At 35.4% G+C, this 15,820-nt stretch overlaps 1 protein-coding gene across 2 annotated transcripts in view; it reads left to right on the top strand.

Moving 5' to 3' along the window:
* Window positions 1-15,820, top strand: part of SAMSN1 (SAM domain, SH3 domain and nuclear localization signals 1) — a 62,694-nt gene that overhangs the window by 26,551 nt on the left and 20,323 nt on the right. For both annotated transcript variants that reach the window (XM_070750267.1, XM_070750268.1), the window contains exons 2-3: window positions 13,824-13,895; window positions 15,050-15,202. In XM_070750267.1, coding sequence (XP_070606368.1) covers window positions 13,824-13,895; window positions 15,050-15,202 — 225 coding nt within the window. The remainder of the gene's footprint in view (window positions 1-13,823; window positions 13,896-15,049; window positions 15,203-15,820) is intronic.

Raw genomic sequence — 15,820 nt, 5'->3', positions numbered from 1 at the left:
TTAGAGAAAAAACTGTAAGTTTTAAAAAGGAAATATCACTAGTTATGTACTATACAGCTGAGGTTGCTTCTTCTACATATTGGGATATTCACATTGGAGGTTATACCATAGATAAGGTGACCAGGCATCCCGCTTTTGGTGGGACAGTCCCGCTTTTTAATTATTTGTTCTGCAACCCATGGGATTTCAAAAATGCCCTGATTTTGGAATGAAGAGGGGGATGGCCAGTGGTGGGGGAGAGCAGGAGAGGAGGGGCATGTTTCAATTCTGCCCCTCCTCCTCTTCGTTGGTAGAGATGTCTTTGCCCTGCCCTCACCCCTTCCCCAACCAATCTATGTTGACTGTGGCTTGGTTGGTTAAAGACAGTGCTTGCGGGTGGGGTAGAGGAAGGAAGAGAGAGAGAGAGAGAGAAAGAGGGAGGGAGAGAGAGAGAGAGAGAGAGAAAAAGAATTTTTTTGCTCCATGTAGACCAAATTTTTAATCAACACCCCCTTCCCGCCCCCACCCACCACCCCTGTCAATGGTGTCCCACTTTATCAATGTTAAAATCTGGTCACCTTAGCCACAGATCATGTGGCTTTTTCAAAGATGTTTTTACATTTCATTTCTACATTTCATTCCAAGTTCATGGGTGAGACTATGGAGCCAAGATCACCCTACCTTAGAAAGTTATGGACAACAACACAAGCAATCAATAAGCAATTGTCTGTGGATCAAACTCAGGCAAATCAGGCAGATCAGTACAGTGACCTTTTGTAATACCTTGATCAATGAAGTAACAAAAAAAAGATAAAATACTTTTATTTTTACAATCTTGAAATGACTTCCTTTGTAAAGGAATTAAGATTATGATTGATCCACCATTTGAAAAACAAATCAGTGCACTTAGCTCTGATTAGGGGACTGGAAGCTAAAACATATGAAGAACGGTTGCAGGAACTGGGTATGTCTAATTTAATGAAAAGAAGAACTAGGGGAGACATGCTGTGTTTCAATATCTCAGGGGTTGCCACAAAGAAGAGGGAGTCAGGCTATTCTCCAAAGCACCTGAGGGTAGGACCAGAACCAATGGGTGGAAACTAATCAAGTAGAGAAGCAACTTAGAACTAAGGAGAAATTTCCGGACAGTTAGAACAATTAATCAGTGGAATAGCTTGCCTCAAAAAGTTGTGAATGCTCCAGTGATGATGTTGGACAACCATTTGTCTGAAGTGGTCTAGAGTTTCCTGCCTAAGCAGGGGGTTGGACTAGAGGACCTCCAAGGTAATTTCCTTCTATTCTATTCTATTCTATTCTATCATTCACACTCAAAATTCTTTCCTCCCCTTTGTTCCTAGTAGTCTCCTACTCTACCCACAACATGTTTTTACTCATTAGCTTGTCTTACAAATATCCTAATTAAAATGTCTTTATTCCTTTACTCACTCTTTCCTTATTGAAGATTATGTATAACACATCTTCACATAAAACTGTAATGACTTTAAGGACAACAGAATGTCTAGATTCCACTAGTTTGGGGGCTGGGAGCTGCAGCTGTTATAAGCCCTGCTATATTCATGGCAGCACTCAACCTCAGGTGATATAAAGCATGCAAAAGAGATCTTTCTGTCAGTTTTATTATTTCTAAAAAGGTTCCCCTTGAAGGAGAAGAGTGACCTTGTTCTGCTGAGCTGACATGTGCCACTGAATTAATGGCTAAGCTTTGCTTTAGGGAAGCTTGCAGAAACATTACAATGCTTGCGGCTGAGTTTACTGTGCACATTAATCAGGTAAACCAAAATGATGCATCAAACATTCATTTAAAAGTAGTAAAATTCCTCTCCCCTATCCACATACCTTTAAAAAAAATCTTCCTAAGAATTAGTGAATTGTTGGCCATCACTTACAGTCAAGGGCATTGTTGCATGGATGCAGTAAAACAAAAGTTAGAGTTGAACTTTTCTTATTTCAAGGTATTAAAGATAGGAAGGAAGTTATTGAAGGGGCAGGTTGGATCTTTATGTAATGTAAACAATATCTTCTGGAACTTATTTCTTTAAATTCCATGAACATAAATTAACTGGCATTATGATTCATACTAATACATTAATAATAAGCAAGTAGTTCTATCAACAATTTAATGGAGAAAATACAATGGATATAGATTAGATTATCTCAGGTCTCTGACGTGCATGGGGGGCATGTGTGCATGCATGCATGCGTGCATCCATGGAGGGTAAGGCATATGCAGGAGGGCAGTGCATACATGCATGGGATGAAGTACATGCAGGGGGCACGCACATGCATGGGATTCATGCAGGGGACTGCACGCACATTCCATTTTGGGGGTTCGGGCATGTGCATGCGTATTTGCATGTGCACCTACGTGTTTTGTGCACTCAGTCCAGAAATGGTTAATCATCATTGCATTATATTTTACTGAATTAGCTGGAAATAGACTTGTACTTGAAAGTTTGAACTTGATATAGTTTCTGAACTAGCCAATGCAAAAATCATATTTATATATAAATAAAATAATAATCATTTTCTTGAAATAAATTTATCTCTTATAGAAACCAGGATCAGATCAGTAATTTATTAGGAATGTCAGGTGTAGAAAAAATGAAATATATTAAAAGCAATATAAAATAAAGCATTAATACAGTAAAATGTGATTTCAGGTAACTAACATGTAATTTCTGAAAAAAAAATGAAAAAAGAAAGCAAAATGATGTTTGCAGTTTTCACAGAATGAAAAAGAGGCATCTAGCTGTTTTTCACTCAAATTTACTTTGTTGAAAACTGCAAACTTTGCTCAGAACTCACTTTTGAAAGAAAAGGCTTAAAAAATGAAAATGTTTCCATCTCTAGTGCAATAATAAACTCAAACTTAGCTCACTGTCCTTTAAGGACGTGCAGTAAAACATGTGCTGTACAATCATCAGTGAAAACAACCTTTGCAATTTCTAACTATTTCACAAAATAATAATAGAGATCTGTCTTTTGGAGAAAAATGTTTATTATGTCTTTCCACCTTCAGCTGGAAAGAAATTATTTGTAAAATAGCTATATTAAAAGGCTGAAATATGATATAATCAGATACAAAATATTATCTTGTATCCATCTTTTGCCATTTAGCATTCTGTATTCTTAGATGCTATATTATCATGTGGAAGATGATTTTAAGATATTTTGATTTCTTATTCTGATGTCAGGTCTTCAGTCAAGCATATACATCCAGCACTTTTTGGTGTCTTAAATAAACAAAAGGATGGTCAGGTATTTTGCAATAAAAATGAATTCAAGCCATCAAATTGAAGCATAAATAAATAAATAAATTGTGGAAGGAAGGACTGAAGTCTGATGATATTATCTTAGTTTCAAGGGATATTTATGTTGATTAAAAAATGACTACATGTAATCTTGGCACTGAAGAAGGAGACTTATGAGCAATCTTCAAATTTTCAGCTGTTATGGCCACATGATTGGGAATAGGAGGTTTTGTAACCAGCAGACATTTATGATGGTTGCAGTGTCACACAGTCACATGATCACAACTTTCACAACTGATTTCTGAGAAGCAAAGACAATAAGTAAACCTGCAGGAAGTTGCCAGTCACAGTCATGTGATGTTATGTTTAGTGATATGTTGGGTACAGTCATGTGAAGTTTCACTTTACAACTGCATTGCTTAGCAATGGAGCTGCCGGTCCCAACTGCTGTTAGTAAGTATCGATTATTTGATGATCATATATATTTGTTTGTATTGTTAAATTACAATAGAATAGAATAGAATTCTTTATTGTCTAAGTGTGATTGGACACACAAGGAATTTGTCTTGGTGCATATGCTCTCAGTGTACATAAAAAAAGATACATTTGTCAAGAACCGTGTGATACAACACTTAATGACTGTCATAGGGGTCAAATAAGCAATGAAGAAACAATCAATATTAATAAAAAACTTAGGATACAAGCAACAAGTTACAGTCATACAATCCTAAGTGGGAAGAAAAGGATGATAGGAATGATGAGAAAAAACTAGTAGAAATAGAAGTGCAGACTTAGTAAAAAGTTGACAGTGTTGAGGGAATTATTTGTTTAGTAGAGATGATGTTCGGGAAAAAACTGTTCTTGTGTCTAGTTGTCTTGGTGTGCAGTGCTCTGTAGTGACATTTTGAGGGTAGGAGTTGAAACAATTTGTGTCCAGGATGTGAATTTGTGTCCAGTAAATATTTTCCCAGCCCTCTTTTTGACTCGTGCAGTATACAGGTCCTCAATGGAAGGCAATTGTTTTTTCTGCCATTCTGATTATCCTCTGAAGTCTGTGTCAGTCTTGTTGGGTTGCAGAACCAAACCAGACAGTTATAGAGGTGCAGATGATAGACTCAATGATTCCTTGTAGAAATGTATCAGCAGCTCCTAGGGCAGTTTGAACTTCCTGAGTTGGCGCAGAAAGAACGTTCTTTGTTGTGCTTTTTTGATGATGTTTTTGATATTAGGTGACCCTTTTAGGTCTTGAGATATGATAGAACCTAGAAATTTGAAAGTCTCTACTGTTGATACTGTATTGTCTAGTGTTGTGAGAGGTGGAAGGATGGAAAGGTTTCTCCTAAAATTTCCCACCATTCCTATGGATTTGATTATGTTCAGTTCCAGATTGTTCCAGTCACACCACAAGGTTAGAATAGAATAGAATTTTATTGGCCAAGTGTGATTGGACACACAAGGAATTTGTCTTGGTGCATATGCTCTCAGTGTACATAAAGGAAAAAAATACATTTGTTAGTTGTTCAACCTCCCGTCTAAATGCAGATTCATCATTGTCTCGAATGAGTCCAATCACTGTTTATTTATTTATTTATTTATTTATTATTTGGATTTGTATGCCGCCCCTCTCCGAAAACTCGGGGCGGCTCACAACAAGTGAAAAGACAATCCAGTACATTGTATCGTCTGCAAACTTCAGTAGTTTAACAGATGGATCATTTGAGATGCAGTCATTGGTTTATACTGTATAGAGAGAAGAGAAGTGGTAAGAGTACACAGCCTTGGGGTGGGGATTGTACATGTATCTGATGTGATTTTTCCTAGCTTCACCTGCTGCTTCCTGTCTGTTAGAAAGCATGTGATCCACTTACAAGTGTGTTCAGGTACCACTAGATTATTTAGTTTGGTTAAGAAAATGTCCGGTATGATGGTGTTGAATGCTAAACTGAAGTCTACAAAGAGGATCCTAGCGTAGGTCATTGGAGATTCAAGATGTGGTAGGATGTAGTGTAGAGCCTAAATAAATAAATAAATAAATAAATAAATCTGCAATCTTAAATACTTATCCTATTCATTTCTTACCAATTTCAGTAGCACTTTTACAAAAGCTAGAGTAAGCTTATTAAGACTATATCTTTCACAAAATATTAGTAAGTTACATAGATAAATAAAATAACATAACTAGGTAAGTTTTAAAGATGTCCTGAATATCATTGTAAGCAGTACAATTAATTTTTCCCAGTAATAGATGTTGATACCTCCTGGAATATGCAACATAAGGATATAATAAAAGAATATAATATGTTCTGTCGAGCTCTCTGGTAGAATCCTCCCAAAAATGCACAGATACAATTTCAGACACACACACACGTTTGAAAATTCAAAACAATGTTCTTTATACCGAAAATGCAAATAAACAGAACACTCTTTTTGTATAGCAAAGAGCACTTGTCTCCAAACAAATTGGTAATTTGTACAAGTCCCTTATCAGTTCTGTGATACTTAGCTTGCAGCTGTGAGGCAATTCACAGTCCTTCTTCTTTCACAAAGTGAAACACACTTTGCTCTGGGTTAGTTTCAGAGCAGGGAAAAATCAGCACACAAAGATCAAAGTCAGCAAAGCAGTCATGAAACACAACGATCAGATAATCCTCCACAGTGGCCAAACCCACAGGCTGCTATTTATAGCAGCCTCACTAATTACCACAGCCCCACCCAACCACAGGTGGCCTCATTTTCTTTGATAATAATCTCTCAGTTGTTGTTGCCTATGCATCGCTCTCCACATGTGTGGCTGTATCATTAACTCTTGTTTTGAATCCAAGGAGGAGCTAGATAATTGATCTCCTTCTGAGCTGTCTGCCCCACTCTCCTCCTCCCTGTCACTCATGTCTTCTTGGTCAGAGGAGCCTTCATCAGCAGATTCCACCGGGGGCAAAACAGGCCTGCAGCATGTGGATGTCTCTCCCACATCCACAGTCCTTGGGGCAGGAGCAGGGCCAGAGCTAACCACAACATAATATAATAGTCTAAAAATGTGATGTATTTTTCTAAAATTAAAATAGGATATTTATATTGGCATTGAATAATGCAAGAAACATCAGAATAAAACCATATTTTTGTTTTATTTATACATTCAGTATAATTTTTTATACAATAGTACTTTTGCATTAAAAGATTTTGGAAAAAATGAAAAGTTGAAATGGTTCGTGTGTGAGAGTGTGTGGTGTGATATATATATATATATATATATGATTGACAATTATATTGATGTTTTTAGAGACTTTCATGCTAAGATAAAATATATTGATCCAAAATAAATCTCTGGAATGGTATCACCCACTGTTTTTTCATACGCTTAGAAAAACTTGATTACACTAGCTTGTAGGGATAGGCTGGTGTAGTTTACTTTAATTTTTTTCTAGTTTAGGATTTGAGGGTTTGTTTATTTTTGGTTTTGTTTGCCATGTTCTTTTTATATGTATTGTTTGTCTTTTATATGTAAGCTACCCAGAGTCATCAAGAGGTGACAGGTCTTCAATTTGGCTCAAATTAATTAATTATTAATAATAATCCATAGTATAAATTGCATAGCTGTTCTAACATATTAGTGCTCTCACATATAACACAGGTATGCATGCTTTTTAGGTAAGGAGTTGAGACAGAAAATGTCCATTCCCACAATTCACACTCAAGTGCACAGAAACACATGCACATTTAATTTCTTTAATTTAATTTAATTTTCTTCAGACACAACCTACTCTGATATTCACCTCTGAATTCAAGGAGTGGCCTCATTCCAGGCCTTCGGGTAATAAGTTGGCTGTGAAAAGAAATAGATGACTTGATTTATTTATCTATCTATCTATCTATCTATCTATCTATCTATCTATCTATCTATCTATCTATCTATCTATTTATTTTGTCCAATACATAATGCACATTGAAGAGAAAGATATGTAATAATATAAGTAAAGAAAAGAATAGAAGAAAAGATATAAAAGTATAGGTGAACATATTTGAAAGGAAGAAAAGATAAATGAGATAAGGAGAGACAATTGGACAGGTGACGGAAGGCACACTGGTGCATTTATGCATGCCCCTTACTGACCTCTAAGGAACCTGGAGAGGTCAATCGTGGATAGTCTAAGGGAAAAATGTTTGAGGTTAGGGGTTGACACTACTGAGTCAGGTAATGAGTTCCACGCTTCAACAACTCGGTTGCTGAAGTCATATTTTTTACAGTCAAGTTTGGAGCAGTTAATATTAAGTTTGAATCTGTTGCATGCTCTTGTGTTGTTGCGATTGAAGCTGAAATAGTCATTGACAAGTAGAACGTTGCAGCATATGATCTTGTGGGCAATACTTAGATCGTGTTTTAGGCGACGTAGTTCTAAGCTTTCTAGACCTAGGATTGATAGTCTGCTTTCGTAGGGTATTCTGTTTCGAGTGGAGGAGTGAAGGGCTCTTCTGGTGAAGTATCTTTGGACATTTTCAAGGGTGTTGATGTCCGAGATGTGGTATGGGTTCCAGACAGATGAACTGTATTCAAGGATGGGTCTGGCAAAAGTTTTGTAGACTCTGGTGAGTACCGTGAGATTGCCAGAGCAGAAGCTGCGTAGGATCAGGTTAACAACTCTAGAAGTCTTTTTGGCGATATTGTTGCAGAGGGCTTTGGCACTTAGATCATTTGATATTAGTATTCCAAGGTCTTTTACTGAGTGGGGGTTGGTTGTGAGATTTTGTTTATTCAGTTTATATATGAGGTTCGGATTCTTTTTGCCGATGTGGAGAGTAGAACATTTGCTGGTTGATATTTGAAGTTGCCATGTGCTAGACCAATGTGAGACAAAGTCGAGGTCTTTTTGGAGAGTAGATGTGTTGTCCGTGGTATTGAAAAGTTTTACATCGTCGGCAAAAAGAACACAGTTGCTTGTGATATGATCGCATAGGTCGTTGATGTAGAGAATAAATAGAGTAGGTCCTGCTATTAATTTCCTGCTATTAATAGTAGTAAGAAGCCAGCTTTCAGTCTGATCAGTTGATCAGTAGGAAAAGGTGATTTCTATACACTGAATCACAACTTCAGTGGGGAAAATGCAACTAAAACAAATGACTAACCCTTGCATTTTCCAGTGCATTTTTCAATAAAAAAAAAGATCTGAGAGTTTGGATAGAACATTTCGGTTTTCTGAGTTTTGCTCTTAATGAGTGCAAACAATCCCTGTCCCTCCTGTAGCAATTTATGTTTCAGGAGGTTAATTTGCTTAATGTAGCCATTCTGCCAAAAGGAATCACTTAATCTTATGGGATTCTGAATGCCAGTGTCAAAAGCAATGGGCCATTCTTGTTTCCAAGAGACTGCACTTGCTTTAAAAACGTAGCTAATACTGGAAAGAAAGAAAGTGTGCATGTTGCTATGTTAGCTTCCTGAAGTTGAAATTTGCTGAAGCTAATAATGTGTGTAACATGCATGCAGAAGCAAAAATCATGTTTCATAGGCACATGTAAACAGATACATATTTTATGGGGGCCCAATTCTTCAATGATTTTATTTTTAGTAAAACAGTGGTTTAAATGCATTTTGAAAAATAACAGTTGTATTGATTATTTAATGGGGAGTGGAAAAATTTAGGGGTCAGAATGGTAAAGCAAGCCTGCTTAATGCTCTCCTGTGCTACAAACACATTATTTACAATGATAAACCCCTCCTGCAATCCTTATTAATGTTTAATAAGTGCAGAGCAACACTAAGGTAAATTACGTGTCAAAATGGCCCAACACTTCTGTTTAGAAAGCATATGAGACTCTGAAAGGACAACTGATTTCCCCAAGCTCCAGTTGAGTATGAGAACACCAGCAATAAACATTATTTCCCATTGGTTGTTTTTGTTATTTTTAATCAAATTGGTGATTTAGTGGTATCTACTTCTTTATTTGTTTACATTTACTGAACCTTTTAAATTAAGTAAAAGACAAATCTAAAGAAAAAAAAGGAAAGAAAGAAAAAAGAAAAGAAAAATTATAAGAAAAAAGGACTAAAGCTTAAAAAATTGCTTTTTGATGTCCCATTATTACACTGACATTTTTAAAAAAAACAGTTCATGGCAGGCATCCTGACTATACATAAAACGCCTGTATCATGTATCAGGATTGGTAGGTGGCATGGTCATCACATATGACAAATTTAGCAAATGGTATCCAACCAGCTTCATAGAGCTGCGTTTCTGGGGCCTGTGTCTGTAGGACTGAGCTATCTATCTATCTATCTATCTATCTATCTATCTATCTATCTATCTATCTATCTATCTATCTATCTATCTATCTATCTATCTATCTACTGTGTATCTCTCTCTCTCTCTCTCTCTCTCTATCTATCTATCTATCTATATCTATATCTATATCTATATTTCTCTATATATATCAATCTATCTATTTATCTATCTTTTGGATTGGCCCCCATCTTCACCAGAATCTTCAACAAATTGCTAGAGATGTGCTATGTTCCTTCTTACTACAAACACTCTACTACCATCTCAGTGCTGAAGAAGGCCAACATCAAGGAACGAGAGGTGGGTTCTAACTTACCTTGTTGCCAGTTTGCTTTCTTCCATGCCACATGGGCACATACAAATACACAGAGCCAAAAAATCTGGGGAGAAAAACAACCCTTCCCCCAAAAAGCTAAAAATAAGATGGTGATGCATGCAGAGTGCCGGAAACTCGGCTTCTGCGCATACTCAGAAGAAGAAGAATTTTTTTTTTTTTAAAAAAGATGTCTGTATCCACAGACCGGCACCGACTGAACCGTTCTGTGATGTCATTGTGACATCACCAACAGGTCACCACCAGTTCGGGTGAACCTGTCCGAACCAGGAGGAACCCACCTCTCTTATGGTGCAATTGAAACAATCTGGAACTATACACACTTAAAGCCATGTAAATGGTAGTAGACCTTAGGAGAACCCCTCTGATACTTCCACTTCTTACAATACTAGACAACACAGTATTAAAAGTAGAAACCTTCAAATTTCTAGGTTCTGCCATATCACAAAATCTAAAATTTATTTATTTATTTATTTATTACTTAGATTTGTATGCCGCCCCTCTCTGAAGACTCGGCTCACAACACGTGGAAACAAATCATAAATAATCTAACAAATTTAAAATTAAAAGATTTAAAAGACCCCATATACTAACAGACATACACACAAGCATACCATATATAAATTAAACATGCCCAGGGGAAGATGTTTCAGTTCCCCCATGCCTGACGGCAAAGGTGGGTTTTAAGGAGTTTACGGAAGGCAGGAAGAGTAGGGGCAGTTCTAATCTCCGGGGGGAGTTGGTTCCAGAGGGCCGGTGCCGCCACAGAGAAGGACACCTAACATCATAAAGTCATCAAAAAAGCACAACAAAAAATATTCTTTCTGCGCCAACTCAGAAAGCTCAAACTGTCCAAGGAGCTGCTGATGCAGTTCCATGGTTAAATTATTGAGTCTGTCATCTGCACCTCTATAAATGTCTGGTTTGGTTCTGCAACCCAACAAGACAAACAGAGGATAATTAGAACTGCAGAAAAAGCAATTGCTACCAACCTGCCTTCCATTGAGGACCTGTATACTGCATGAGTCAAAAAGAGGGCTGTGAAAATATTTACACATACCTCACATCCTGGACACAAATTGTTTCAACTTCTACTCTAAAAGCGATGCTATAGAGCATTGCACACTAGAACAACTAGACACAAAAACAGTTTTTTCCAAAATGCCACCATCCTGCTAAACAAATAATTCCTTCAACATGTCAAACCATTTACTAAGTCTGCACTACTATTAATCTTCTCATCCTTCCCATCACCCATCTCCTCCAAGTAATGACTGTATCATTGTTACTTCATTGCTTGTATCCTTGCGGTTTACATTGACTGGTTCCTAATATGATTTGATTGCTTATTTGTACCTGGACAATCATTAGGTGCTGTACCTTTTAATTCTTGATGAACCTATATTTTCTTTTATGTACACTGAGAGCATTTGTACCAAAGACAAATTCCTTGTGTGTCCAATCACGCCTGGCCAATAAAAAATTCTATTCTATTCTATTCTATCCCATCCCATCCCATCCCATCCCTATCTATCTATCTATCTATCTATCTATCTATCTATCTATCTATCTATCTATCTATCTATCTATCTATCTATCTATCTATCTTTCTACCTACCTACCCACCCACCCACCCACCGACCCACCTATCTCTATCTCTATCTCTATCTCTATCTCTATCTCTATCTCTATCTCTATCTCTATCTCTATCTCTATCTCTATCTCTATCTCTATCTCTCTCTCTCTCTCTCTCTCTCTCTCTCCCTCTCTCTCTATCTATCTATCTATCTACCTACCTACCTACCTACCTCTATCTATCTATCTATCTATCTATCTATCTATCATCTATTTATATCCCACCCTTATTATTTTTACCCTTAAGGATATGGCATTAAATATGTACAAGAAATATATCTCTTTGCCCCCTTCTTTCAGTAGCAGTCATGAAGAATTCATTAGAAGGAGACCTTGATGCACAGGGAAGGGGAATGCATCAGTGCAATACATGAAAATAGAAACAGCTTTTCCAAAGAGATTGCAGGATTAGAAATGTTCATTGAGGCCACAATCTGCGGGGAAAGGATTCACAACACCAATCACAATCATGTTTTTCATTTAAGTTTCCTTATTAAGTACTTGCACGGTTTTGATATCATGGGGTCAACCTTCATATCAGGACATGGCAGTAAATTGCAGTTCTCCAGACCCTTAATCCCTTACTTAGCAACTGGATTACTTGGCCAAAGATTGTCATATGCAACATGGTTAAATTAGATTCTACTTCAGACAAGAATAAAACCATAGAGAGAGAAATGATTTACTTTCTGCAACACAAAGAAGTTAAAGCTTTCAACTAGGTATATGCTCCAAATTTTACATTCTATGCATTTTTCTTCTAACTTTCTGAGTTAACAGATATATGATTGTTCACTTGGTGGCCTTAAACTGAACCACTGAGGCATATTTCTGTAAAAAAAAATTTCCAGCCTAGGATCTGTTAGTTGCTATCATACCTCATCAAATTCATGGTTAGCTTGGCTTTCAGTAAACCAGTTAAGTAAATTTAATTAAGAAAAAAACTGTGAACAATAAATATCTAACTGAAATCTAACTGAATTTACTTTTACATGAATCTATTTCAAACTGCAGTCTCAGGCTCAATATGAAGCTTTATCTACAAATGGACAAACACTATATCATTTTATATTGCATGTCAGGCACACAATTTATAATTATATTCAGTGTTTTTGATGTTTGGATCTGCAATTGCAAAGGAGAAGTCCAACAAATTTAGTGAGAAATCTGTATTTTATTTGATATTAATTTATCATGAAACAATAAGTGATTTTAGGCAATTCGCTTTTGTAATCCTTGAATTAAAATAATGTTCTCCAGACAACTTATTTATGTGTATTGTGTATGTTTATGCATTTGTACTTATGATAAATAATAGCATGGCAAATTTATAGTACCTTTGTTTTAAAGAAATATGTTCCTACTTTGAATACATGTGCAAAGATCATATAGGAAATGCATCTTCATTTGCAAAATTATTTTTAGGCTTCTAAAAATTGACATCAGAGATGTGGTCTAGGAACTAAAATAAAAACTCACATTAAAACTGAAACTGGAAAGATGGTCTTTATATAATTGTGAGCTACCTAATTTTGAAATTATAATTTTATGCTTCTTATTAATTATTGTGCCAACTTTTTTAGTTTTAAAGAATGTAAAAGAAATTGGATTTAACAAATATAGCAAATGTGTAATGTATGATTAGGCTGAAATACCTTCTAAAGTAAAATTTCTGCAAAGATGCTACTTTGTAAAATGCATAGTAAGTATCAATTGTATAATATTCTTCAGATCACTACTAGTGTTACATAAAGTCTGAAATGCCTACAATATTTCTAAGCCCCTGGCATAAAACACTTTTAGCATCAACACGGAAAACATAAAAGATGACAAAGAAATGTTTGATACATTCATTAAAGTTATACGCTGCAATTTCCATTATTTAAGGAATAAATATATAATTCTTACTTTAAAATCACTATTATTTTGATAATGTTTACTGACGTAAAATTGTAACAATATTTGGCAATAAGGTGAATGTGCGATTTGTTTACTTTTACAGCCACTCATTTCACCAAAAGTGAATCTGGATGGTGCACAACAATTTTATTATTAATTACATAATTCATATGGTTAATATAGCTTCACAATCCAGTATGATAGTTCATTTGGTGAATATGATTTAAATTACCTTCAGTTCAGCAATCTGTACCTAAAATCAGAGTACAGTATTCGCAAGTGAAAATTTCTATTCCTGCAAAAATCTGGTTGCTTTATCTAAGATAATTTTTGCTACTAATCCCTGAATATATGACAAATAATTTTTCTAGATTATAGCGAATCAGTTTTAAAGATGAGAACAGTATCCAGTAAGCATTTATTTCTTTTTTATAGAGGTCAAGCAGCTTTGGAAAATTTGACAATCGAAGACATAACTCAAGCTCAAAACCAAATGATTCATCTGAGGTTTGTATATTGTGCAGTGTACTTCATTTGCATCACGTCCCTTTGACTTTTCAACATATTTTGAAAAATAATCAATTTAGCACCATTTGATTAAAGTTAATGACTTCTAAAATAAAATAAAATATTTTTCTCCCAATTTTTGTGGTAGAAAAAAAACATCTCCGCACTCCCCCTTATCCATAATCAAAATGCAAATTGTTAAACCAGAATGATGAAGATAAAAGAGCCTTTGGTATTATTAATTAATTTTACTAGTGCTTGCTGTTTTGTGGATCTTGAAATGTTACAGTCATACATGACCTAAGAATTTTAACAAAATGGGGAACGTTTTGCTACTCTGGCAAATTTTATTCCTCTTCCAGTGGGAGAAGTCAAGATATTCTGTTTTTAAAATGTTCAAAGTCCCCTAAATAAGGATTGGTGTGATAACAAATCTCTTGTACCAAATGCCATGCATTATACTTCTCTTGCAGGCTTTGGGGTTACTCTGGCACTATCAATATTTTTATACTTCTTTTGGCAATATATTCTACATTCTTCTCCCACTGAAGCAAAACATTTATTTTTTAGTAGAAAAGTTGTGATTGAATTTGTAGATTTTTACTGATGGGACTTTTGCTATGAGAGAAGTGGAGCTCTATTTCAGGTGATATGTTGCCATGTAGAATCCAGCATATGATTTTCATTATGACATCATCACTGAATAAACATGTCATTAACAAATACAATGTAACTGATTGCAATGGAAAGATTACAGAATTCTGGTTGATGTGGAAACCTGTGCGTATATACAATTCCGACTGCTGACAATTGCAATTATTTATGGATAGGTGGCTGTGTCACAGCATAATTTAGAGAGGGAAGTATGGTTCACTGTACCATCGAGAAAATATATTATGTGGATATAGCTTAAAATTTGCACTGGAAAACAATAGCTAGTCATGTAAATTCTTATAATACATATTATTGATCTGCTTCAATTCACTCTATGCAACCAATTCTCTCTCTCTCTCTCTCTCTCTCTCTCTCTCTCTCCCTCCTTCCCTCCCTCCCTCCATCTATCTATCTGTCTGTCTATAGAGAATGTGTGTGTGTGTGTTTGTGTGTGTGCATAATTATTAAAAGCTTTTCTTTCTTGCCCTCTTTTTAAATAGCTAGATGAAATATATACCACATGTGATGGCACAGAATTGAGACAAACCAAACCCAACAATGGAGGAAGCATTGGAAAAAAGATGCGAGCCATTTCCATGACTATGAAGAAAAAGATGGGTAAAAAATACATTAGGGCGCTTTCAGAGGAAATGGTAAACTTTTTTTTAATTTACTGTATTGCATTTTGAGATTCAGGCTACATTTTTTTTCTTTTTATGCAGATTCTTGGGAAATTATATATAATTTTATCTTTCTGTAAAATGAGCATTTAGCCAATTACAGTATTATTATTATTATTATTATTATTATTATTATTATTATTATTATTATTATTATTATTATTTATTAGATTTGTATGCCGCCCCTCTCCGAAGTCCGAAGACTCGGGGTGGCTTACAACATGTAAAAAACAGCAAGTTACAATAAAAATCAATCAAATTAAATTAAAAATTACATAACTATTTTAAAATAGTTAAAATAGTAACTATGACTAATTATCAAATCACATATATTTACAATTCCAATACAACATCTACTCAGAAACATTAAAACAACAACAACAAAAAGGACTAGCAAGAAAAAGACAGAAAACACACTTTATTTTAACCTTCATTTTGTTGTGGCTTGCTTGCATACTTTCAGTTTTCCATATCTAAGTATATGGTATGCGGAATAAATTTAAGGTTTAATATAAGGTCCCTGAATTTTAAGGTTTTTGCTGCTAGGTACCAGGAATGTCTTTAGCTAAGATTAACCTTTTGAAAAATTTA

This window comes from Erythrolamprus reginae, chromosome 4 (assembly GCF_031021105.1).
Source record: "Erythrolamprus reginae isolate rEryReg1 chromosome 4, rEryReg1.hap1, whole genome shotgun sequence".
Classification (NCBI taxonomy): domain Eukaryota; kingdom Metazoa; phylum Chordata; class Lepidosauria; order Squamata; family Dipsadidae; genus Erythrolamprus; species Erythrolamprus reginae.
Note: the sequence above shows the minus strand (reverse complement) of the source record. Positions and strands in the feature narration are given on the sequence as shown.